At 39.6% G+C, this 27,233-nt stretch overlaps 1 protein-coding gene across 14 annotated transcripts in view; it reads right to left on the minus strand.

Annotated features, from left to right (window-relative positions):
• The window catches only part of LOC124165240 (CLIP-associating protein 1-A), a 383,777-nt gene that overhangs the window by 63,235 nt on the left and 293,309 nt on the right, over positions 1 to 27,233 (minus strand). For all 14 annotated transcript variants that reach the window (XM_046542552.1, XM_046542559.1, XM_046542558.1 and 11 more), the window contains 2 exons: positions 2,812 to 2,852; positions 1,129 to 1,222 (listed from right to left, as the gene is read on the minus strand). In XM_046542552.1, coding sequence (XP_046398508.1) covers positions 1,129 to 1,222; positions 2,812 to 2,852 — 135 coding nt within the window. The remainder of the gene's footprint in view (positions 1 to 1,128; positions 1,223 to 2,811; positions 2,853 to 27,233) is intronic.

Genomic DNA, 27,233 nt, shown 5'->3' on the forward strand with positions numbered 1-27,233 from the left:
GCATAACTTACCAATTAGTGCAAAACAGATACAAAGATGGAGTAAAAGATCCATACATACTGAGCTTACAGGCAATGCACATTACAACAATACACTTCATTTTCATGCACATTAGTTCTCAAAATTTTTGGGACCATTCAAAATGGCAAGGTGGACCTGATCTGTCTCATGGACCATTCATTGGCCACCACTCATCCACATTATTGCAATTATTTCAATCTCTTTCTCTACAGTCCTAATCAGATTCAAATAAAAAAGTTAAATGAATACAGATGGAAGTTAGAACTTAGTCAACACGTCATTCAAATTCAGACAATGGCTGAAATTTAATAAAAAAGAGTAATTTTATCAAATGTAATAGAAAAGGGGATTAACTTTAGGATGAAGTAATACAAACTAATTCATACCAGATTATTAGAGTAAAATTTTTTAAACATTCAAACAAATAGAACAATTTCCGCGGTAATAAACTCTTCAAATGAATTAATCATTGTTGAAGAGAATTTCTGCAACTTGAAAATGAAGTAATAAATGATGACAAGACATTTCTTTGCCACATAACAAATGGATAGTAGCAGCAACTAATAAAACAACAAGGCTAATCCAAAAACCGGATTACGAATGGATGAGCATTGTGGACAGCAAGTGAAGATATACATAGAACCTTAATGATTACAGAAAGCCAAGTCTAAATGTACAGTTGATGACACTACCCCAGCAACCAATCCTCCCAAACACTGGAATGGATATTCTTTGAGTAATGAGCTATTACTTAGACAAAGGCAACAGCATTCACCACATGTAAACAGCAAGCACAACATGCTCATTTACTGGAGAGGGAATTGTCACTTGATCCTTCGTGGAAAAAGCTATTCAATGAAATGTCAGTATTAAGTTTTCAACTGAATTAGTAAGTCATGAATGCTATTAGTATTCATTTTAGCCAAGCCAATCATCAACTAAAGCAGGAGACTTATTATTTTTGTTTTTCAAGATTGATTTTATTTGATTAATTTCAGTAAACTATTATTATTATTATTATTTTGATTTTAATGATTAATGGAAGAGAACTCGGCAAAGACTTACTGCTACTGTTGTACACCATTAATGCATGGGAAAACATCTTACCAGGCAGCACAGGAGTTGACGTTCCGGAACGAGAGGCACCCACGGCAGTGGCACGGCCCCTTTTAGGGGCTGTCACACTCGAGGCTTTCTTTGGCTGGGATAGGAAGAAGATGAATGGCCAAATTTGAGTTACCACAACAAAAAATGAATGCTTACATCAGAGCTACAGCGACAAATACATAAAACAACATACCACCAAAAAATGAAAAAAAGATTATAAAATTTAGTTACACAATTGTAAATGCACAACTCAGAAATAAATCCTTAAATAAGCCTTCATTAAATCATTTAACTAATTTTTTTGATGATATATACATATATACTACTACTTCATTCATTCACACGGCGCCTTAAGCGCAAACATACATATAAATTCAGAGGTAAGGAAAGAAAGGGATATATATATAGATATATATGTTAGATTAAATTACTCTTGGGAACTTGGTATGTGTGACAAGCACACCACTCTAGATCATCAAATAATTACATTCCCAACTGGTGATTATATTTAATAATATACGAGTTGTGTGAGAAAAGTAATGAGACTGGAAATACTGCGGGCAAACTGGCAACGGCTATGTCTACTGCCTGGGATAGACTGATTTGTTTACCTCTTCCTCTTCCTCAGTGCACGTTTAAACTCCATACAGCCAACACAAAATTTTTGCAGCGCCATCAGTGAAGTTGTGTTTTTGTTGTGTGTTACAATAATGGAGCATGGGAATTTAGAGCCACGTTGTGCGATAAATTTTGGGTTAAACTTAGTGAATCTGCAAGTGTGACTTTTGAAAAGTTGAAACTGGCCTATGGGGAACATAACTCATGAAGAGCACAAGTTTTTTGCTGATATAAATAATTTTTTGACCGCGGAAAACATGTAGAATTTGAACCTCGCTCATGAAGAACTACAACTTCAAATACTAACGTAAACTTTGAAAGTGTGGGGCCTATTGTGAGCTCAGACCATTGTTTAAAATTAAGAATGATGGGTAAACAGTTAAACTTAAACACTTGCACCATGCATCAAATTTTGACGGACGATTTGAACATGCGAAAGTTAAATGCCAAGAGTGAATCATGTTAGATCAGAAATTGCAGACAAGTGAATGCTTCATCATGACAATGCTCTGTGTCACAAGGCAATATCCTTTAGTGAATTTTTGACCTCAAAATGCATTGCTATCATTCCTCAACCCCACAATTCACCTGATTTGAGTCCTTGTGACTTTGTCCTTTTCCCGAAATTGAACCATATCCTCAAAGGACATCACTTTGGAACTCTGGAGAACATTCAAAAGACTGTGACCGAATGGTTAAAAGCCATGCCAATTCAAGACTTCCAGTGCTACTACCAAGATTGTGAACAACGACTCCACCGGTATATAGCTGCCTAAGGGAAATAGTTTGAAGGGGATAACATTTTTGTTTGAAAAAAACAAACACTTTGGTTAGTATAAAATCAGTGTCATTACTTTTCTAACACACCTTGTATGATGACAATAATAGGGCATATTTCACGCATTATATCCTTTGCTTTTAGCATTAGTTTCAATGAGAATATCTGAGTCAGTCTAAAACCACTCAGTCAGACAAGAGCAAAAGTTCATTTCTATAGTAACAAATGCATGCCAATAACACAAAATAAACTGGAAGAAATGAAAATATTCAAAGGTAGGTACTTACTACTATCCTGTCCACCTCATCCTCATTACCCTGGCTGTCTCCTGAAAAAAAAGAAAATATTCATTAAAATTTTGCATAAAAATTAATGTATTGTAGTCACATCACTTCACTTGCACCAGAACTATGTTACCACTTTCATTTGTCATTAGGATGAGAGGTGACAGTCGCCGGTGAGAGGTGGGTGTCGGAGCACAGTTTAGAGCACAGCTGGTCTTAAAGATTGGATAATAACTTGGCCTCAGCGTTAATGTACTCATGAAAGACCAGCAGGAAAGAGTCACTCTTTTCTATTTATTATTTACCAAACTATGCTCTATGTTAAAAATAAAAATAAAGCTTACAATATTTTTTTATGTAGCTGTGTCATGTAAATGAAGTTCAATGAGCAATAATTTAACAGAAAATATGATATTCTACTTCAACAACGTAAAATATAAAACATTATTCAATTTCCCTACGCATTCGTTCACCGACTGTAATTAACAGAAGATATATTCAATGCTTATAAGAATGTTTCATACCGTGTATGCATACCTCATCCTCCACAATTCTATGCTTTCTTATTATAAGCTGAGACACTTTTTCTCGCCAGCAAAATTGGTGAGGTCTTAAAAAAGCCTATTCGCTTACTAAATTGTTCCCGCTGAATAACAGCATCAAACTTTTTTGTTGGTCTGTTAGGGATGGCTTGAGGGCAGGTCCGTGGAGTTGAATACTAAGCTCATCCACCTTCTACCTGTTTTGTAGCTGCATCCAAATTGCACCTCCCTGTATAAGGCAACTACTCCATCGACACAAATGATTATCCTCAATAAATTGGCAAATCGTGATGTCCTCGAAATTGAGGGTCTGCTGCTCCTTCGCCTCTCCATCAGTCGCCTTCCTTGAAATGCCTTAACCAGTAATAAAGAGTAATGTGCGAATATTTCATAAGGGTGTAAATAAGTTTTCAAAATATCAGCACAACTGAGAAAACCGAGGAGAGTGCAAAGTCAATGAATTCTAGCAAATAATTAATATCAACATTAATCGAAAAAGAGGAGTAAGATTCTAGTAACAACACAAAGTGTGTGACTCCTTGCACCAGACTTTGAGCTGTTCCCTAACGCTAATGCCAGGTTTTTATCCGCCCAATATCACCAGCTGACCATCTTTTCTGAATCCTTTGCCTTTTAAATACAGCCATTCTTTAAAAGGATAAGACCACACTTGACTTATTCTTAACTTTTATGTGGCTCAATACAGTCGAAAAATTATATGATGCTGTTACAGTGAATTTAAAATGATTTTAAATTTATTAAGTGATATAAAACAAGTGAACAAGGAAATAAAAACATGTGAGCAAAGTTTCGGCGTTGAGGACTCAAACTAATAACAACCATCATCAAAATTGCACGTTAACTCACCTAGGCCATCGCAACTGCTTGCATTGGAGGTTTCATAATACATACAATAGAAAACAGCAGCCAAAAATGGGGCAAGTAAATGCACACGAAATAATAATTAAATCCGACATAAATTGAAACAGAATGATCAATATACAAGTATCATCTCCCTTTTAGTCAATATATCTTCATGCGCAAACAAAATATTTTCAGTGGGCAACCAAGGAGAACAAAAAGAGTAAGGGAAACTAAAATTCCTCAAGAAGCAGAAGTGGCGCCACAAACTTTGTCCTAAAACTCTTGAAAGTGACTTTAAGATTGAAAAATGGAAAAATATGAGTCTCTTTATTTTCCAAACTCCATCAAAACCAACAAAAATAAAGAACGTTGAACGAATCCATTGTATCACGCATTCGATTTCGTAACTGCCAAATGTAACTAATGGTCAGATGGTTGCTGAAAGGATGACTTTTTCTCATCCATGCGAAGGGCAGAATACGAGTCAAATGGTTCGAATTTAAGTATACCGGGACTAGCCACGGTGATAACTTTTACGGGAGTCACCCGCAATGCACAATTGTGCGAAAAATTCACAGAGAAAAAATCATTCGCCTTGACCGGGATTCGAACCCGGATCCCTCGATTTCCGGCCGAGTGCTTTAGCCAGTTAAGCTACCGAGGCGTCATTCTTCCCTGTGGAAATTTGTGGACTATACCGGACAAGGTGGTATGGACTGCTGAGCATATTATGCGACGAGCAGTCCAAATCGTGCGCACGGCGCCACAGCCGGAGAGTAAATTCGTCAAAGAGAGAACACCTATATGTGTTCAAAGTTCGGACTTTACTCTCCGGCTGTGGCGCCGTGCGCACGATTTGGACTGCTCGTCGCATAATATGCTCAGCAGTCCATACCACCTTGTCCGGTATAGTCCACAAATTTCCACAGGGAAGAATGACGCCTCGGTAGCTTAACTGGCTAAAGCACTCGGCCGGAAATCGAGGGATCCGGGTTCGAATCCCGGTCAAGGCGAATGATTTTTTCTCTGTGAATTTTTCGCTCAAATGGTTCGATTAAACTTAAGAGCAGATGGAGGCAGCAACCGGCTATGGGTCCCTGATAATTATCCACAGTTGTTTGCTAGACATATAAGCTGTATTCCATACATTTACATTTTGAACACCTTTGAACCTTGCTAAGTGACAGCAAGTATTATGAAAAAAAAACAGCTACAGATTTGAAGGAGGGAAACAATCTATCTTGAGCAGTCTAAGAAACATTATTACGGAGGCTTCCGCGGTGAGTTGATTGGTGATGGTTTTCCGGGTTTACACCGCGTTGATTCATGTTTTTGCGGACGACAGTTTCGGGCGCGTTCCAGCTCCCGTCTTCCCGTCCCGTCTTTTGGACCCGAAGACGGGAGCTGCAACGCGCCCGAAACTGTCATCCACAAAAACATGAATCAACGCGGTGTAAACCCGGAAAACCATCACCAGTCTAAGAAACAGTTAAAAAAAGTTTCCTCGGTCAAAGAACAATACCTCTACAAATAATCATGGGCGTACCCAGCAAGGGGCTTAATGTTGATTTCATTTAACTTTTCCATCCCTAAATCTTACCTACAACTTGAACAACCATGGTTTGCCCCCTACTTTTGCCCCCCCCCTTATTTTTGAGCCCTTGCAAATAACCATACGAATATTACAATGATAAACCACAAGGCTGAAAAATAATTTTAAAAATCAAAATAAAATTGTATTGAATGTGCTTCACGATTTTTGAACAATTAAACTTAATATTAATGAATGATCATGATATATTGGCAACTCCATGGAAATGAAAAAGTAAATGCCTCGATATTGCAAGGCCATAACCAGAAAATGTTAAGGGGGCGGGAGTTCACTTGACTAGGGTACACCTAAGACTGTATCTTCCCAAACTTCGGGTGGGAAGGTTGAACCCCCGGCTTGCTACGACCTTGCAAAATTACAACAGTAATTGCGACCTTGCAACCACTGCTCAAGTTGATTCACAGAATCATTCTCTACATTCAATGCATCGTAACACATTGCATAGAAGTACCTATACAATAGGCATTTTTACGCGTGCATTTTCTAATGTGATCGATGAAACTTAAAGAAATGTAAAGAGGAAATTATCGGTTACGAATGCGACAAATGGAGGGCATTGAAGTTTCGTTCGTTTCGCGGCGGAACCAATTAGAGCATCCTCGGATTCCAAGTAAACATTTGCGCTCCGGTAATCTCTTCGACACTTCCGGGATCCGAACTCGAGCCATCAGGACGCCAAGCCTAAGCATCACCCACAGCACCAACTGCGATGATCAATCTCGCGAATATCGCACGCTACAATCCGGATAGTTCGATATCGCACGGCCCTCGAGAGGTAGCCTCCGTCCCTTCCGGGTTTTCCGCCAATAGCCCCGGGCACCCAGCATCTCAACGGTGCCATTCTCCCGTAACCGCTCCGACGACCTTGGATTGAGGCCGTTCCCTCACGGCGAAAGAAGAACTCAACGCGTATCTAAAACGAATCAGAGGCTGTATTCATCTCCAAATGGCGATGAAGAATGTACCGGTTGGGAGTTCAATATATCTGCTAGAATATATACATGAATTCCTGTAATTCTGCCGAATGGGTAGAAAATACTTACTTAATACTTTGAAGTGGGTGCAACCTAAATGTATACGCGTGGATACGATATACTCGAGGGCGGAAACATGGTAAGAGACTGTTTGCATGAATTGCCCCAGATAAGATGATGTGAATGGGAATAAATAAATATTAACCAAAAGTTAAAAGGGATAGGTCCCCTTAGTTAAGACGTATGCTTCATAGTCTAATTTCCAGCCAAAAGGAAACCATTTTTTGACATGTCATCTGTGGAAGAATTAATATTTGGGTTCTGTTAGCCGTATCATGACTTTTTTTTAAGGATTCTCGGTAGTTTCAAGAATCGTTCCCTTTGTACACACACATTGAATCTATTCTCAGATAAACTTGGAGATGGATTGGAGTAAATGAAACAATTCGATTTCTGGGAATCGGACCAAGACTTAAATGGATTTTTTTCTTCTATTAAGTCAAACACTACCGAAGAAGAGGAAATAGTAAGTTTTTAATATACATAATCTGATTTCAAGCATGTAATTTTCTAACATTTTCATACATTTTTCTAACATTAATTTTTCATAATAATACTGACGTTGGAGTTTGTTGTTGGCTTTAAGTTCTTGGTGTTCGCGCAGCCCCAGAAGACCCCTCTCATATTCACTCACACATATCGTAATATGCACTGCATTCCTCCCGAAACTTGCTTTCACCGCGAACTCATGTAGAATATCAAATTATTCGAATTACCAATAATAAATACTGAATACTTTCAGCAATACGAATCGAATACTTCTGGTAATGGAGGGTCATCTCCTTCCGGAGCGTATATAAGATATATGTTTGAAAAGGCCTGGCGCCTCGGGAGGACCAGTTGGCAATACGCCAGGGCGAAGAAAGAACAAACTTGAATCTCCCATCTTCATTACGACCACCGGCGATGCGCGGGGCCGATTTCAATCAGCCATTGTGTTCGGAGTCCTCTTAAGAGGGAGAGAAGTGACAGGACCACCACCGGGCATCAACTGCGCCAAATTACTTCCCGGGTCTTTTAATTAAGGAAAAAAAAACTTCCTCGGATGCTGTTCGGCGGCAACGCGTCATGTTTAATCCCGGCATCTAGGAAATGCAAATGATAAGAAGGACATTTACTTCATTTTCCCCGATTACCGGGAGGAGATATGAAATGTAAAGGAATAAATAGTACTTTCAACGTACCATGCGCTTCGCTCAAAATTTCCTCGAGGCACTTGGTGTCACGATAGTGACACAATTATTATACGTACATAACGAAAATTACATGCGGTGAAAAATTTTGTGCAAACGAACTAACTGCAATTCAAAACGCTTCTCCGTGGTACTTGGGACTAAAATACCAGCGTATAGTACAAGTATTAAAGGCTCTTTTTACGGCACAAGTTTTTGTTAAAAAAACAAGAGAACCTAAATGAAGTGCAAATCTGGATGGAATCAGATAATTTGCCGTTTACTAACAACTAGTTACTCACTACTCTATCGCACATGAACTTTAGTTAGAGAAACTTCTGTTATCTCATATATGCTCTCTTGCTGAAGGAACTCTAACAAGAGTTCATATGTGATTTAATTATGGTTACACACGATAAAATTTTCGGTACACATACGCTTGATAAATGAGTTGGTATATACACACACGTGAAATTTCTTTCCCTAAACATACAATGAGTTTATAACGACCAATCACAGAAATTTTCAATAATGGGAGAGATGCAATGGTTCAGTCATATTTTAAGAAGGGATGAGGAGTTTGTAGGGAACAGAATTCGAAATTTGCAATGAAGAGAACGGGGAAGGACCAAAGAGAAGATGGAGGAAGTGTGTCGAGAAGGATTTGAGGTAGAAGGGCTTGACCGAAAGGCCCAGTATCGAGTGATTTGGAGGCGACTAGTAAGGAATTGTGACCTCTATCGGGAATAGCTACAGAAAAAGAAACAGACAGTATTTTACAGCAATCAGAAATAATTGATAAACAAGAAAGACAATGTGGCAATGGATTTGGTGTTTCTTAGTTAATGCAATTAATTGTTTAATTTAATGCAAATGAAGGACTTTAAAACATGCATAAAAGTAATAAGAAGAATAGCAGCTGAGGAAAAGTATTTGGCAATAGTTTACTTTCAATATTGTGAGAATTACCACAACGTAATGCCAGAAACTGCTGTTATTGTTATAGTTGCTTGATGTAAGCTATAAGTAGCAAAATTTGACGATGAATTGCGATGGAAAGAATTATATGTCCTTGCCTTACACATAAATGCGACGGGTTGCAGTCCTCAGCAGATCCTTGCACAAAACGTCCGTTTGTCGCGGCGATCTGCTTCCGTGATACGATTGTCTATAACAACCACGTAGAAAACTCGGAAGTTTTCTACAAAACGTAACGTCTTTAGTAACAAGATGATGAAATAACAACCAGCACAAGCATTGAAACTTTAGCAAAACATATCTACGATTGGGAAGAAATTGAATTCCACAACTCAGGTATTTAAGCAATTACTTCAATACAGTTTGTTGTCTTCTTGCCCTCTCTTCAAACGTATAAGGATACCAGGAGGTACGGCCCATTAATTAAATAAAATAATTTCAGTAATCCAATAATTAATCATCCACTTCCTCATGCTTTGCACTATAGGTCTAGAATTGTTTTCCTAAGAAAGGAATCCGGAGAGATGCCACATTTCAACATGAGTATATAGGAGGAAATTCAGGAGGATTGCATGGACCGGGTTAAAACAGCCATTTGATTGTATTCAACGTTGTTCGGCGAGATGTTGAGGAGCATATAGCAATGATAAATGAAAAACCTTTTTGAATGACCACAGTATTTATTATCGCACGACGCGTTTCAGCGAATCCCCTTCGACATCATCATTGGAAGTTCGCATCGTACGATAATAAATACTGTGGTGCGAAGGCTTCCGCGGTGCGCTGGTAATGCAGCCTACAAATAAATACTGAGGACATACACAAAGTTTTTCATTTTAATTTATCAGCCATTTAATTCACTACTGGAGGAAACTATTCTTCTTGACGAAATATAAACTATTTCACGATAAATTCAAACATCCTACATCAAGTATTTATATTGAATCCTAAATGAAGCCGTAAATCCTAAATATTATTACAGCGAGCGCCTTACAACCATTTGGGTTTATTAAAAAAAATTATAATTTATTTTTTAAGCGAGGGAAATTTGCAAAAAATTGTAATTTTGAATTAGCAGCTTTAATCGAGAAGAATAAATAACTCATCGCTTAAGGCCATGACCACCGGATTCCTATTCAAGTGTATAGAATCCGAAGAGTTGTTTGACCGGTTCAGAGGGCTATGATTTTCTCTTCAGAGCTATCATCACAACGACCTGGAAAGGTATAAGACTATTTTTAAGATATTGGAACAGAGAAAATACGTTTAATGATAGTTCTATACGGCAGCACACTAAAATTAACTTTCAAATTTGTAATTAATTAACGCACGAATCGCGGTGTTACGAATTTTTCCAGATAAGACCTAAGTGATCAAAATCCTAGACAGTTGCATACAAAAACTATAAAGCTCACGCGAGTAAAACAGTAAAATGACTCATTAATCTCATGAGTATGATAATCCTGTTGTGAATGTATTATGAACTTCACGTACTTTCGTTATTCTTTTGTATAGTGGTGTGGGCGTGTTACCGCCAAACATGTGCTTTCAGTCTGTCTCGTGATCTTGAATAAAACCCATCATGGAACAAGAAAAGTTTTCTCTGCTGCCCATTATTTAACAGGTTATGGGCCCAGTCTATTCAAGATAACGCTAAAATTGTGTTTTTAAATATGGCGACATCAGGAATTTTGCAGTTTCCGCAATTGTCAGACGACAATTTTTCCAATTGGAAATTTAGAGTGGAAGTGCTGCTCGAAGAAAAAGGGGTCCAGGACGTATTAATTGACAGTGGTAAAAGCTATGAAGACCTATCGGAGACAGAGAAGAAAAGTTTTCAGACTAAAGACGCGAAGGCTAGGTCGACAATAATTCAGTGCTTGACAGATCGTCATCTAGAATACGTGAAAGATTCGAAGTCGGCCAGAGAAATGATGACGTCTTTAAAAGGTATCTTTGAGAGGAAAAGTATATTTTCTAGACTATATGTTAGAAGGAAATTGTTATCGTTAAAGTGCGGCAGTGAAAACTTGCAAGAACATTTTATGAAGTTTGATAGTTTGATACGTGAACTAGAGTCAACAGGAACTATCATGGAAGACAGCGACAAAGTGTGTCATTTGTTACTTACAATGCCAGGGAAATATGAGGCTGTTATAACAGCATTAGAGACAATTTCATCGTCAATTTCACTTGAGTTCGTCAAAGGAAGACTATTGGACGCAGAATTAAAATTTAAAAACTGTCAGTTGGAACCGGAAAACAAAAGTGACTGCTCTTTTGGTGCATTCTCGTATCAAAACAGAGGATGTTTCGAGTGTGGAGATCCGAATCATCACAAATCCCGGTGTCCCAATTTGAGAAGCCAACAATCCAACTTCCGAAGAAGAAGACGCGGAGGTAGGCGGTACGTCGGCAGAAACTCAGGAGGCTACTACCGCGGAGCTCATGGTTATAATCATCCTGCGAGTGCTAATGTGACCACACAAGATGACGAAACAACATTCGTCGCCCATACTGTGGGTCTGTTAGCTGGTGAACATGACAATGATCTTAAGTTTGTTTTGGATTCAGGAGCGACAGAGCACCTTGTACGAGAGACATTGCTCCCACTTATGGCAAATATTGAAAATTTATCACGTCCCGTGCGAATTCAAATTGCAAACGGTGACAAACTTACAGCAGAAAAGCGAGGTAAACTACGTTTAAGGACCAGTGAGGGTTTTACAGTAAATTTAACAGCCTTAATAGTTAAAAACCTCTCTCTAAATATTCTATCAGTGAGAAAAATCAGTAACACAGGAAAGGATGTTGTTTTTTAAAAAGGACAGAGCAGTGATACATGATAAAACAGGGTTCAATATGGAATGTAATCTAATAGAAAATTTGTATCTGGCCAATTTCTTCCAGTGCAAAGAGGAAAACTGTGAAATGTCAATTAAAGTGAAAGACTTATGGCACAAAAGACTAGGCCATATTAATTGAAGAGGCCTTAAAATGATGAATCTACCATACAGTGAGGAAGTATGCAGTCCGTGTATGAGAGGAAAAGCAACTAGACTACCATTTAAGCCAGTACAGCATCCAAGATCTAGCAGAATTGGTGAACTGCTTCACAGCGATGTAGGAGGACCTGTGAATCCACCAACAGCCAATGGTGAGAGATTCTACCAGACAGTTATGGATGACTTTTCTCATTTTTGTGTAGTGTTTCTACTAAAATCCAAGTCAGAAGCTTCTCAAAATTTAATGAACTTTATACGGCAGCTGGAGACTGTACGAGGTAAATACGTGAACAAAATAAGATGTGATAATGGAGGCGAGTATACTTCAAATGAACTGAAAGATTTTTGCACGAAAAAAGGAATCAGGTTAGAGTACACTCTACATTACTCTCCTCAAATGAATGGCAAAGCTGAAAGGTTGAACCGTACCCTCCAAGACAAAGTAAGTACCTTTCTAGCAGAAACAAACCTTCCGAAAACATTATGGGGAGAAGCAATTAGGTGTGCTGCATATCAACTTAACCGATCACCAACTAATGCACTTAATGGACAAATTCCAGCTAAAATATATCTTGGCAGACTAGATATTGAAAAATTGAGAATATTTGGGTCCAAGGCATGGGCATACAAGCTACCCAAATGTGACAAATTAGAAACTCGAGCAAGAGAAGTCAGAATGGTTGGGTATCATCCATGTGGCTATAGATTGTGGTATCCTGTGACAAATGAAATAGTCGTTTCTAGGGATGTGCGCTTTAATGAAAGCAATATATTTTTCAAAGGTCAAGAAAAGGAAAATGAGAGCACAATATGTGAAGACAAAAGTCATGAAAAGGAGCAATCTGTGGAATCTGAAATTGAAGATAAGGAAGAGGAAAATTTGTATCGAGAAAAGGAAAGAAGACAAATTCGTAAACCCAAGAGATTTGAAGATTATGAACTTTATACTACTTACTGCCTTTGTGCACATGATCCCAAGACTTATGACGAAGCAGTTGAAATGGCACAAGAATGGCGAGATGCCATTCACAACGAGTTGGACGCACATGAGAAATACAACACTTGGACACCAGCTGTATTACCAAAAGGGAAGACAATAATAGATACCAGATGGGTATTTAAAACTAAAGCTGATGGAGTAAAGAAAGCCAGACTAGTAGCCAGAGGTTTTCAGGAGGAAGAGTCATATAATGTGTATTCACCAGTTGCTAGGATGCCCACCATTAGAATGATGTTAGCAAAAGCTGTTCAAGAGAAGTGGAGCATCAAACAGCTTGATGTACCCACAGCATTTTTGAATGGGGAACTAAATGTAGAAGTTTACATAAAACCTCCACAGGGTGTGTCAACAAATGTAGAGGTTTTCAAATTAAACAAAGCTTTGTATGGTCTTCGTGAAGCTCCTAAGTGTTGGAACCAACGTTTTGATGACTTTGCTGTGTCTAATGGTTTAGATCGTTCCAGGAATGATTTCTGTCTGTACACAGGAAAAGACATTTGGCTTTTAATATTTGTATATGATATTTTAGTAGCAGGAAAATATGAGAAAGTTGTTGAGAGACTGAAGAAAGAGTTTAATGCAAAAGACTTAGGGGTGCCCAGACATTTTTTGGGGACCGTGCTAGTATGTGAAGGTGACACTATTTCCATTTCTCAGGAGAGCTTTATAGAAAAGATACTGGGAAGATTTAGGATGGAGGATTGCAAAGGGGCCAATACTCCAATGGAACCTCATTTCCAAATAGATTCATCAGAAGAAATTGTAGATGTTCCCTATAGAGAGCTCATAGGTAGTCTTATGTATATTTCTATGATTAGTAGACCAGATATAACATATGCAACTTCATACTTGAGCAGATTTCTAGATAGACCTACTAACCAACTGTGGAAAGCAGGCAAGAGAGTTTTACGCTATCTCAAGATGACTAAGGAGCTAGCTTTAACATATACAAGAAACAGTGCTTTGGAAGAGATAAATGCCTACGCAGATGCAGATTGGGCAGCTGATAAGAGTGATCGCAAAAGTGTCAGTGGATCAGCTATATTCTACGGTGGTAAACTGATCCAGTGGACATCCAAAAAGCAGCAGACAGTCGCCCTCTCTACAGCTGAGGCAGAGTACATCGCAGCAGCCAGCACAGCCTCGGAGATGATATATGTACGAGGAGTAGCTTCAGATCTCAGTCGAGGAAGGGAAGTACCAGCCCACTCGCTTGTAGACAATCAGAGTGCTATTTCATTAATTGAAAGTTACGAGAACAGCAAACGTTCTAAACATATAGACATTAAAGCACATTTTATTAAAGATCTTGTTTCAAAAAAGGTGATAAATATAAAATATATACCAACTGATGACAATGTTGCAGACATTTTTACTAAACCATTGTCATTAGTTGGTATATATTTTATATTTATCACCTTTTTTGAAACAAGATCTTTAATAAAATGTACGCATTACTTTCTTTGAAATACAGTTTTTCGCTGGAAAACAGTAAACGATTAATCATTCGAACATTTCTAGGGGATATGATTTAGATCAAGATCGTAACTTCGTCCACAAATATGGTTAAGGGCTCGGAAATAAGTCGAGGGTTATATTCACCTTCTTTAAAAATGCGAAGATAATTTTTCGGCATGCACACGAGGAAATACCCAAGATCACGGCTAAAGCAACACCGCCATCAGCGACCCTTCGAAGCATCAAGTGAACACCCGAAGAAAATATTTTGGCTGATCGATGGTCTCAAGAGTTAAGCAAACATCGTCGGCTGTAAGTTGAGGAAAATAATTCCTAACACCCACTTACGAGAATAATTTTAATGAAAGTTTATATAGACATCGATTGTTGCCTTGAGATGGGAGACGAAATGAATGATTGAAGATGAGTGCTCAATGGATAGGATAAAAAGAGCGATGTCAACGTGGGTTACTATGACAGAACGGAGAGGCAATTGAGGCCATGGTTTCCAAAACGTTCGGCGTGATTTTCATGCACAATAACACTCAGCACTTACATATAGCTAATACACATAATGAATATAACGCGGAGTTAAGTTCATCGTAAATTGGGGCGGTTTGAAAACGGGAACACACATTGATGGTCATCCAGAGCCTCCTCCAATGATTCGATACACCAATTAAGCGGTCAATTTCGACAATCATGACAATTTTTTTTCTCGAGAACCAAGCATTACTCATTGTCAGTCCATAAGGTTATTTTTTTACCTGGGAAATTTGTCGTCCTTACATCCACTGTTCAGGAAAAATCTGCACGTTCCCCATAGTTGTGATAAGGTGGGAGAGGAAATGAATGACCAAAAACGAGTTGGGGGTTGTTCTCGAGCGGGGATTAAATGAGTGAGGTCGCTGCGGAACACATGGGAGAAGGTAAAGGCTATTGCTTGTCTTCCGCACTGGAAAAGGATGACGACTATGAGTCAGTACCACCCCCTTTTGTTTCAGTCGACACGAGAAGAGCGTACAAGTGAGATGGGACGGGAGACGTCGTGAATGAACCCGGCAGGCCTCGCCGGCATAAAGCGAAAGGAAAGAGGCGGCGCGATAGCCGAGCATTCGTCTCCGTGCGTGCAACGATATAAACCCGAACATCAATCGTAGAGAGGAGCAAGTTTCCCATAGCTGAGAGAGAAGGAGGAAGATCACTATCATTATGGCGCTGTTACCGCCGTAAATTGCCCCTTCAACGATCGCTGCGAGGTATTCTAATTGTGAGAGACGGGACGCTGAATTGCAAAATAACGAGGCACCCAAGCAGAGAGCCATTTCGTCCCCGCAAACGCTACAGCCTCAATATCACCTTTCATGCTTTAAATCATTGCTCGAAATGCAGAAAAAATAAACAATGCGGTACATGCTTGAAAAGCGACTGAGGCGATGAATCAGAGCGCTTCCCTATCACTTAACCCGCGAACACTGTCTCATGATAAACAGAGGAGGATCATGAATAATAGCAATTCCTTAGGAAATAATTTAAAACTCTCCAAAGGTACAACGGTTATAATACAAATAAAAAACCATAAATTCACGGATATGAAGGGGTATTCTAGCAACTTGTGGAGTAAAACACTAATTAGAACTAAACTTGGTACAAAAATTATTTCCAATCCTTAAAATAATGAATTCTTGCTCAAAAATGCGAGTACAGCACTTAAAGAAATTTGCGCGGCGACAGGGAATTTTGGATCATAAAACCCCTTCCAGAGTAAAGTGGTTTTCTGCATTGAAGTAGTAGTCACTCAAAATTTGGGGTTCGATGACGCAAAACATGGAGGTTCTCATTACGAATCGATGTAAAAATAATGTAGCCAATTCTCGTTATTTATGCTACACATCGTGTTTTAAAAACAGAAACGCAGCGTGCATTGTACACGAACTTATTCGGATATCCCCAATCGATTTGTGATGCGTCACTTCACTAAAAGACGTCAATGATCATAGAATTAAGTCAATTGCAAAGGTTGATTGTAAAATATTAAGAAACATTAAAACTGCGGCGTCCTCCTGCGAAATTATAAACTGCTTCCATTCAATTATCCAGTAAAAGATTAACGTACATGGATAGGCAACTAAGTGATTTGAAAATTAAGTAAAATATCTTCATTGGCGAAAATAAAATTAATCTTAAATCTATTCGATATGCCAAGGTGATTTACCAGAAGTCTACAAAATGGAATGGATCGGTAGATGATACTATGGGTAAGTTATAATTAGCTAATCCATCCTTATAAATTCAAAAATAATTGTGTTCGCCACTTTCACTCCATCGAAGTGTGTGTGATGATTTAATCCTCAAAATAGAAACGCCGACTTCTCTCAAAGAAACGCTAATGGCTTCGGAACGCCTAACATAAAAATTAAAACGTTCACGAATCAATCGCGCCATTTCATCGCGTATCGACTAAAGCGGTTGAATTAGCATTAAACCCCGCCTTACGGTTTGCAGAGTCAGCTGTGAAAACGGTTCAACCACGCCTCTAGAAAGTCGAATTAGAAACGGACGGGTAGGGTAAGGGAGTATGTATCTGGAGGTGAGGCTGGCAGAGGGGGTGCGAGTGATGCCGAGGGGGGGGGGGGGGGAAACGCGGTGCACGTATTTGAAGGAACCGCCCACGCCACACGTGAAAACTTAATTAAAGGCGGGCGGAACGGTTCGCCACTATAAGTGGCGCATTTGAGGCGTTCAAGAGAACATGCATTTCGGGACAAACGTCCAACCATCACGCGAGACGCCGAAGGTACTTCAAACGGAGCCACCGGAGAATGGACGCTGCATTACACAAAAGCTTGATTTAAGTGTCGAAGTTGATCACGAAAGCAGCTCATATAAAAACGATATCACAGAAGTGTCCCGCGCACGAATATTGCCGATAATAGGGAGCATTCTCCAGTCGGCCACTCGATGTACTGCAACCCACAGTACATTTACGTGCGTTCACCGAAGTCGCTACCCGTACCGCAAATGGAAGAGCGATCCGAAGTGCAGGGAGAAATAAGCTATAATTAGGACGTTGGCAAAATTTTACATTAGTGAAGATAAAATCTGAGAATTTCTAACTTTTCAATTCTATTCCTTGCGAAAGGAAATACTTAACTGTAAACATTGATAATAAATGGATCACCCACTGCTTATCGCAGTGCTGCGGGCATTTTGGATAACCGATAAAAAAGCGCGAGCATTGGAAGCGTAAGTACATTTTTTTATAAGGGCGGACCACGGTAGTCCATCAGTTCCCAAGGGTCAACATTTCGGGATAGCGTAAGAGAAAAGATAAAAGAAATGACGAAAGTGGCGAAAGAGATATGTTTTCATCTACTCATGTCATTGTGATTGAAAACTGATCGACCACGCCTTCAATCCATCCTTTCTCTCTTCGCAGTCACTATCCCCACGTTCGAGACGAGCACAATGGCTGCAAATAGCCGTCTGCTATTATCATTCAACTTCGACGTATAGACCCAGATTTAGATTAATACCTGGAGACCAATCGATTATGTCGAAGTCGATGTGCAGGATCTCCGCGTATATCAATATGCGCAACTACCCGAGTTTCTCAGCAAATTCTTGGAATATTAAGTCTCATTCCACTGGAAGACGCTGATTGCAAACACCGATCGAAGAAAGACTTAATTCTGAACACGAATAATCACTTGTACAACATACAACTGATTTGATCTCAAAACTGATAAAATGCAAGTGGCGTAAAAACCGAATTTTTGGCCAACTATTACCTATCCTTTAAGGAAAAAATAACTTTTATCCACGTCTCCTATCTCCCACGAAACAAAATCAAAATAATGTTCAATACTAATAAAATAAAATAAAGTTTTGTTTCAAGAAGTCTACGTTCGAATTCACAGGAGGTCATTCCTATAATCCTAGTATTATTTGCACTGCTTTCTTTTTCCCAATGTTTCCTTTGTGCTTCAAATGATCGAACACGAGTTGATTGCGTGTCATTCACTCATAAAAATTTAGGTTACTAGCAGTGGCCTCGTAACCTCATGCACGCTAAGAAATCCCGAGTTATTCGATGCGAGCCGATAAAAGAATTATTCTCAACACACACAGGCCTTGGGCGCTTTCATACGTTTTTATGATTCCAGCTAAACATGAAAATGAAGCTTCATATAAAAACAGAATTCCTAGGGGCGGAAATGAGAAGGATATTTCGCATTTTTGGACGCGCTTACGTTAATTCCACTCTAACTTCCGACCCGGAAGGTTTCGGCCACAAAAACGACGCGGGGGCGAAGTCACTCCCTCAACAAGAAATATGCGACGCTGAAAAATTGTGCCTTATGGTTTCTAAAATTGAGAAAAAGGATTTACAAATTTTTGGGCAATATGTGAAGTAGATAGGAGAACATTTCCTGCTTTTTCCCTGTTGTTATTCCGGATAAATATTTCCGGATATTTTCTAAAGATATTAATAATATTGGTGTTCCGCGAAAACTACAAAAATAACACGTCAAGTAATGGATACGTAACATTATCCTTCAAAGTATTTCATACAAATAATGCCCAAGGAAAGTTTTCAATGTGAATTCTGAGCGAATTATTTCGGAACCTACACCTTTCGGCTACGGTTTGAGAACGTGAGCCGGCGGAACTGAGAACCGCCGCTTCGAGAAATTAAATTACTTCGTAAAGAAGGCTGTATACACTCTCTTCCAGAGAGAATAGATATAAAACACACGAACTAAACTAAAAATAAAAGTGAACGAAGTGTTTGTTCTTAGCGCGGTAAGTGCATATGTCAAATTTACATCCATTAGATCCTATTCGAGCACAAGATTGAAAGTAAAAAATTATAGAAGAATTCAAATCTCAACCACGTTAGTCGGATCATTCAATTCAACATACTTTTGTCACAAACTATGCACCAACGTGGTACATGAACTGGAAGACTTCAGTCATTCACACCACTCCACGAGAGCTTCCTTCCAAAAAGGTGAAATGTAAAGAAGACCAGAGATTAGGGGAAGAAGGTCCTGATGGCAACAAAAATTAATTACGAATTTATCGCACCCACTTGAGTCACCACATGGCATATTCGACACCCTACAAAAAAGATTCGTAAAGCGAAACAAAGGAGCACTATACTCGTGACAAGAAAGAGCCAGGCTTATGTAGACTCCATTCAACACTTTTCAGCGTACACAATGGAAGTAAGCGTTATCTTGAAGAAGATAGGAAGGAATCTCTGAATGCAGCAATAAATTTTACTACTGAGCGAAATTTCCGCCTGAGATTGTCGATCAAGCTGTACGTCAATGAAAATACGTTAGTAAGTAACAAGATTAGCCTGATCAAAGAGGTTTGAATAACCATAGAGGATGTATACGGATTGTGGCATACGACTTATTTATTGGGAGCTGATTTCTAGGAGTCATTTCCAAACACATTCCCCATCGCGATGAATCGCTTGGAACTTAAAGTAACAGAAAAGTCAATGCGGAAGCTGGTGGTAGAAGTTATGAAACGATATATTTAGGGGAACGAAATGGACGGAAGACGGGAGGACGTCAAGGGAAGAATGGGTCCAAAAACAGTCCCCACTAGAGGTGAATGATTCTGCAGGCTAAAATATGGTCAACACAACGTCAGGAATTCAAGAGTAAGCATAGATGGTCACATAATATTGTTTGGATGGATTCATAGAAAATTTCTCATCTCATTCCTCACTACTAAACGAACTGGCGTTGCTTTGAATGGATTGAAAACATGAGCGTTTGGACTGACTGATTTCTAAATTCCGAACGGCTGGAAACATCGAGGAATATAATTCACCAGCAAAGAAAAGAGTGTCACTTTCGGATACTGCACCACATCAATCAGCACAGTTAAACGTTTTTTTGCGACGGCTCATTTTTTAAGGCTGATTTTCGGACGAAGAAGTAAAAGAGTAGCACATGGGATCAGGTACAGAAAGACTTATCCGTGAACTTAATATAACACAGAGGAAAGCAGCGCGATTCGTCAAAAACTGCATCAGGCGTCCAGAAATCGTTCCACAGATGTTAAACGAATTAGGCTGGTAGCCGCTTGAGTCGGAGGCTGCGGGCTAGGCTTAGATTGCTTGAGCAACTAAGACTAGATATCTTTCAGGGCGACACGGAGAACATTATGTTAGAGCCTCACTATATTTCTAAGTCCGAGAGAAACGATAATTAAGAGAGATAAAGGGCTGAACGGATCGGTATAGGGATTCAATACCCCGGAAAATAAAGGAAATAAACAAATGCTAGGCGAAACTTCGTTAGAACATTTCCTTTACATTTGCACGCGATTGATGTCCCAACAACCCCCGCCACATGCCTATTAAGGCGGCTTGCATTCAGGTAGTAAGTAAGTAGATGTATATGTGCAAGAAAATAAATTCTCATAGCAATTTACCGCAACCATATGACACACCGCCGTTACAAGGAAGTTAAAACTAAACAAAATTCGAAGCTAAATCTGACATCGAGCGGCTACAAAGTTATCAACACGGGCGTATGAAGACTAATTCCTTAAGGCAAACACACTACAACTTATGCCCAGGCTCTAAGTATGTGGTTACCCAGTTTGAAATTAAGAAGCCCTTGAAACCAGTATACGAAGAATTTAGATGCAGATGAAGAGAAGTAACCCAAGAATGATAACATAACGCTCTTGGATTGCAACCGCGAGGTAATTTTCTCAAGCGCCTTCGCAATAATGATAGCTATAAATCAAAATTACAGGGTAATAAATGTGCGCAGTCATAGATCACCTCAGTCCTCCGATACAATGGAGAGTAATTCTCGGCGAATCGTGACGTGACACCAGCGTGCTGGGCATCCCAATTCTAGAAGGGAAGAATGAACCCAAGCCACTGAAATTTCTTAACTTGTGCGATTCATACTTCGACAATGTGACATTGGGTGGAGCGGTGGGATTTTCGAAGGACCATTTCCATAAATTTTGATGGAAAAGTTAAGAGAAACGTAAACACTCCATTTATTTTATACATATTTGTCCAAATATATCAGCCTTATTAATCATATAAATTTATATATTTATATATATAAATCGTTCAAGTTAATAACGATAAACACAGAGACACAAAAAAGAAACACTCACATTGAAAAAATAAACTCGTCGAAGCTATCGAAGCACTTCAGGCTTCTTCGTCAGCTGAAGAATGAATGGTGAGGAAAGGAGAGGGTTGGAAAAGGGAAAAGAGGGGTAAGGGGAGAGGTGTATGGGGAGGAGGAGTTAGGAATAGGGGTTAGGATGCAACGTTCAGACCCGGAGAGCTATTGGCTTGAAAGTGCCAAATGCACGCCAATTCGAGGGTGTGGAGGTTGAGGGCGGAGTCGGTGGGAGGGAGGGAGGCAATAATGGATACTTTGTAGCAATGATTGAAAATGGAATCATGTGAAAGACAATGTGTAGGAACTGGTAGAGAGGAGTGGGGGGAAGATGGACAACAGGAGGCGCGATGATTATTAATTCTGAGATTGAGAGGGGTAGTGCATAGGCCAATATAGAAAGCAGGGCAGAAATTACAATGAAGAAGGTAGATGATGTTGGTGGAAGTACAAGTAGTGGAGGGGAAAATCGGTAGGCATTTAAGCTTGGGGAGAAAAGAGGCAGGGGGTGGAGAGAATATCTTGCAGGTTTTACACCTGGGACGATTGCAAGGTGAGGGTGTGGAGATAGTGACTGACTGTGACTTTTGGAGAGGGCGGGTGGCTTTAAATATGGTGTTTAAATTCGGTGGTCTCTTAAATGTTATCCGAGGAGTGGACGGGAAACTCTGAGAGGTGGACTTGTGTTTGGAAAGGATGGGGTACAGGTCCTTCAATTTTCCCGTCCACTCCTCGGATAACATTTAAGAGACCACCGAATTTAAACACCATATTTAAAGCCACCCGCCCTCTCCAAAAGTCACAGTCAGTCACTATCTCCACACCCTCACCTTGCAATCGTCCCAGGTGTAAAACCTGCAAGATATTCTCTCCACCCCCTGCCTCTTTTCTCCCCAAGCTTAAATGCCTACCGATTTTCCCCTCCACTACTTGTACTTCCACCAACATCATCTACCTTCTTCATTGTAATTTCTGCCCTGCTTTCTATATTGGCCTATGCACTACCCCTCTCAATCTCAGAATTAATAATCATCGCGCCTCCTGTTGTCCATCTTCCCCCCACTCCTCTCTACCAGTTCCTACACATTGTCTTTCACATGATTCCATTTTCAATCATTGCTACAAAGTATCCATTATTGCCTCCCTCCCTCCCACCGACTCCGCCCTCAACCTCCACACCCTCGAATTGGCGTGCATTTGGCACTTTCAAGCCAATAGCTCTCCGGGTCTGAACGTTGCATCCTAACCCCTATTCCTAACTCCTCCTCCCCATACACCTCTCCCCTTACCCCTCTTTTCCCTTTTCCAACCCTCTCCTTTCCTCACCATTCATTCTTCAGCTGACGAAGAAGCCTGAAGTGCTTCGATAGCTTCGACGAGTTTATTTTTTCAATGTGAGTGTTTCTTTTTTGTGTCTCTGTGTTTATCGTTATTAACTTGAACTATTTATATTACGTGCCACGTGCATATCATATTTTCCAAAACATTGTATATATATAAATCTATATATATTCTATATATTTCCATATTCTATATTTATATATTTTATTATATATATATTTCTATATTTATTCCCATTAATACTTTCACAATCTAATATTTGAAAAATTCATGAAAGAGCTATAATGTAATCCACATAGGAGCGTCTACAAGGATAATCGCAATAGGGCGAAAGGATGGCGCATAAAAAAGACACCACAGAAACAATAGGGGAATACCAACCGTAAGAAGCAGTTAGCGTGAGATTCAGGTCAACGGTACCCTTCAAAGAAAAACTTATGTCAGCGTGACAACTAGCCAAATAAATGGGAATATTACCGTGGGGTTTGGTTGACTTTGAAAGAGCGCGAAATGATTTGGGCGCGGAGTTTCAGTCGTTTTTTCGTGGGCTTCTCGTTGCGTTTTGCAAACTCAAACCGCGAAACATGGAAGACGATATCCTGTATAAAAAAATTAGATGGATATGCATAATGGTAGGGAGACAAGTGCAACAAGAGAGCTAAGGAACAAATCAACTCCACTTGAATACAGGGAGTGTAGCAGTTTGCTTTAAATTACCTTAAGAGAGATAGAGTACGAAATTTTTAGAAACACTAAAGTTAATTCTTCGTTAAGCATTAAATATCCTTTTTCGCTAATGTTCTCCATAAACTTTAAAAAATGGGAGATTTGATTTGAAAACAGTGAGAAAGATAGGAAATAATGAATACATGCGAATGAACCAGACACTATGCAAGAACCAAATGAAATGAAAAAGTTCGGCAACATACACTCCTGTTCAAGCGAAACACTTGGGACTTGAGAGAACCGCGATTTTCATCGATTACGCTCCCATCAAAAGAAATCCACTATAGTCGTGTCAAAACTTTCACGACCGCGAAAAACAGTCAATCAGTCAACATGCAAGGATTTTTTCCGCAGCTATTAATACTTTCATTTGATAGAAAGAAATCGGAGCCGCATTCGCCAGGTGTGATGAGTCACGTTGAAGTAGAATGGAAGACGGTTTACACACGCGGACGACGTCAAAATGCGACTTACTCGAGTTACGACATTTCAAACGCTCCCAGAAATACGCCTTGGCGAACTGCCTTTGCCAAAACGCTGCATTCCTCGCCCGCCAACATACGCTACTCCCAACACCTAACGAAGAGCCAAGCCAATCACACTAAACCCGCCCTTCGAAGCAAATAAGCCTCTGCAATAAAATTCACATAATTTAAATACTTCAAAGTAAAATAATATGGGAACTTTGAAGTACAAATTCAGCAGTAAATAAAATAAAAATACCTACCAAGATTCCAAATATCTTAAATTTAGAAGAGATTGATTGCAACAACACAAACAAGAAATAAAAAATAAAGTTTTGACTCGAATTCAAACGCATGTAAACTTAAGAATATAGGGTATACTTATCACAGCAAAAAGGAAAAATCGTTAACTGCTAGAATATCAAACAAGCACTTATACATATCCTAATCTACTTTTTTTTTAAATGTTTAACGCAGGAGGAGCTACCAAACGAGAAAAGCTCATGATAAATTAAGAATCAGCTTTAAGTAACAATCATAAAATTCATTAATATACACTTAAGAATAAGCTATGGTTATCAACACGTTGAAAGTAAATGTTAGCCAAACAAAATACCCCATCGTTATATTCCAATATCCTGATAATATTTTTCCTTGTCGCCGATTTCTTCCGCAGACCAAACCACTAAAATAATCATAGGCTTGATTTTATTGAAGTTGAAAATAAGAAATTAAATGATATCCAACAACTGCGACCAGAAAAAAGTTTTAGAAGAGGACGCAAGAAAATAAAACCTAAGAAGGTAACAAACCACGCGAATATGCGATGCATATAACAATTAAAACAGGACTAAACAGAGAGTACACGAATCGATGCCTCCCCTGCAAAAGCGTTTGTGCAGTGGAAGTATCGAAATAAAAATACTACAAAAATCAAAACCTGGATCACAACATTTTCACACTGTCCTCCCTGAATAGTCATAACACAATAGAAGACCAAATAACGAAAATCACGCAGAATTAACAACGCCAAATCATTCATAAAAAGAGGGGTCCTAACATAGCATCAAACGGTACAAAAATCCGAGTTTTCTATCATCATGGACTAGCTACGGGCATTAACCAAAAACAAATGCACCAAAAAAGTCACGGCTGGAAGTCATGGCCTCGGATATAAAACATTCAAGTTCAAAGGTTAAAAGATAAAATAAAACCGCAGTAAAAATTTTTTTCAACCGTGTCCTAAGGAGGAAAAAAACAAACAAAAAACTAAGAGCCAACGTTAACAGATGCACTCGTCATTAAAACCTTAATTTTTTTGACGGGTCGACTTAAAGGCAGGTCTGCACTCGCCTAACCGCGAGGTCACGGCGAGAGTGCACGCACGGGTGGATGGGAAAGCACGGGAAAGAAGAGGAGGGAGAGAAGGCTGGCGATGCAGAGAGAGGGAGCAGCAGACGCGCGAGAGGGCGACGACGGATCTGCAAGTTTCATGACCGAAGGGACGATGAAAAGAGGGCGGAGGGGGAGCACATGCGAGAGACCTCAGCAGAGTTTATTTTGGCAAGGCAAGGAGAGTAAGGAACGGAACGGGGGGACATAATGGAGAAGAGAGCGGCAAGCAAGGGAACGTGTAGTCACCCGGAAAGGCTCTTGAAAACTCACTTGCCAAACAATCTTACCTCGAAGGGGGGTGGGAGGTGCGCGAACGAGTGATTCAATGCAAAAGATTTTTCGGTTCTCCTGAAAAAAATGCACTACCAAAAATGACATCCATTAAGGTTAAAAATCAAAGTACGGGTACACAGAACGTAGCTAATTCAATCCGTTAACACTTAGTCTAGCTATTTAAGTAAACGGCAGCACCATTTAACAATATTCACCCCAAAAGGTGAAGTGGACGGAGGGGAAGAAGAGCAACGATATGGTGGGTGTGGAAAGAAAGCTTCTAGGTGAGATACGGAGGAGATAAAAGGCTTGGTTGCAGCGAGTACTGAGATGGAAGATGACGTTAAAGCCATGAGAGAGGGAAGAATTTTAGGTAAGCGGAGAAGAATGAGAAAAATATTTAGGAATGAGATTTAGAATGTAAGAGAACAGGGTTTTCTAGGAATTAAAGAGGAGAGTTCCGTCTGGTTATGGGTGATTTGCAAAATGCTCCGAGTACACCTACATTAATGGATAGAATATCCTTAAAATAAAACAACCAACGTTTAAACTCCAGTACACTACATCTCGCCGAATTCCAACGATGTATGCATGTACTTAACCCTCATTTCTCTAATGATCTACCCTAATTTCTCTTTCACTCTAAGTAATAAAACTTGAAGTTTAGTCCCGATAAATCACCCGTGGCTGTAAGATCCACACGGTGACAGGCGACGTGGAAAAATAAGATGTGTCGCTTATTATTATGCTCACGCTGGGTGAGGGGGTTGACCGAAAAAGGGTGGAGGAGATGAGTGTTGGGAATGGGAGATAAGAAATCAAGTCCGCCCGTGACAGGAGAGCCCCTCCATTTTGGTGCACGATACGCACGACGTAAGCCTCCAACCGAATTTAAACAAGTGCCCCGCTCCTCAAACATTCTGGGAAGTTTTATTTTTGGAAGGTACTTTCCACCGAGGAATACTCATTGCACGGGAGCTCCGAAACAGGAGAGAAACGAGGAGAGGCATACAAATACACAACGAGTCACTCTGGTAGGTTGGTCGATAACTTGAGAACTGCGCCATCACAATTAAGCATGGAGACCAGATGTATAGGCTCACTGAGGAGAGCAATATAAGAATCATATATTCTCACAGCAGCATTGATATACACGATGTACGTCGCCTACTTAAGCACAACACTCCTGACAACTCAGATGCATCCCATTAGTCATCAATGACCAGGAGAACTAACGACAAAGAGCAGTTTACATGAGAATAGAAATGATATTTCACTGCGTGAACCTCAATCAAAATTCCAAAGTTTTTTATTTGTGATTGAACCAATAACATGTTGGCTCGTGGCTACCCGTGAGAAATAAACCGTCGAGTCAATGAATAA

Source organism: Ischnura elegans, chromosome 9, assembly GCF_921293095.1.
Source record: "Ischnura elegans chromosome 9, ioIscEleg1.1, whole genome shotgun sequence".
In the NCBI taxonomy this organism is placed as follows: Eukaryota; Metazoa; Arthropoda; class Insecta; order Odonata; family Coenagrionidae; genus Ischnura; species Ischnura elegans.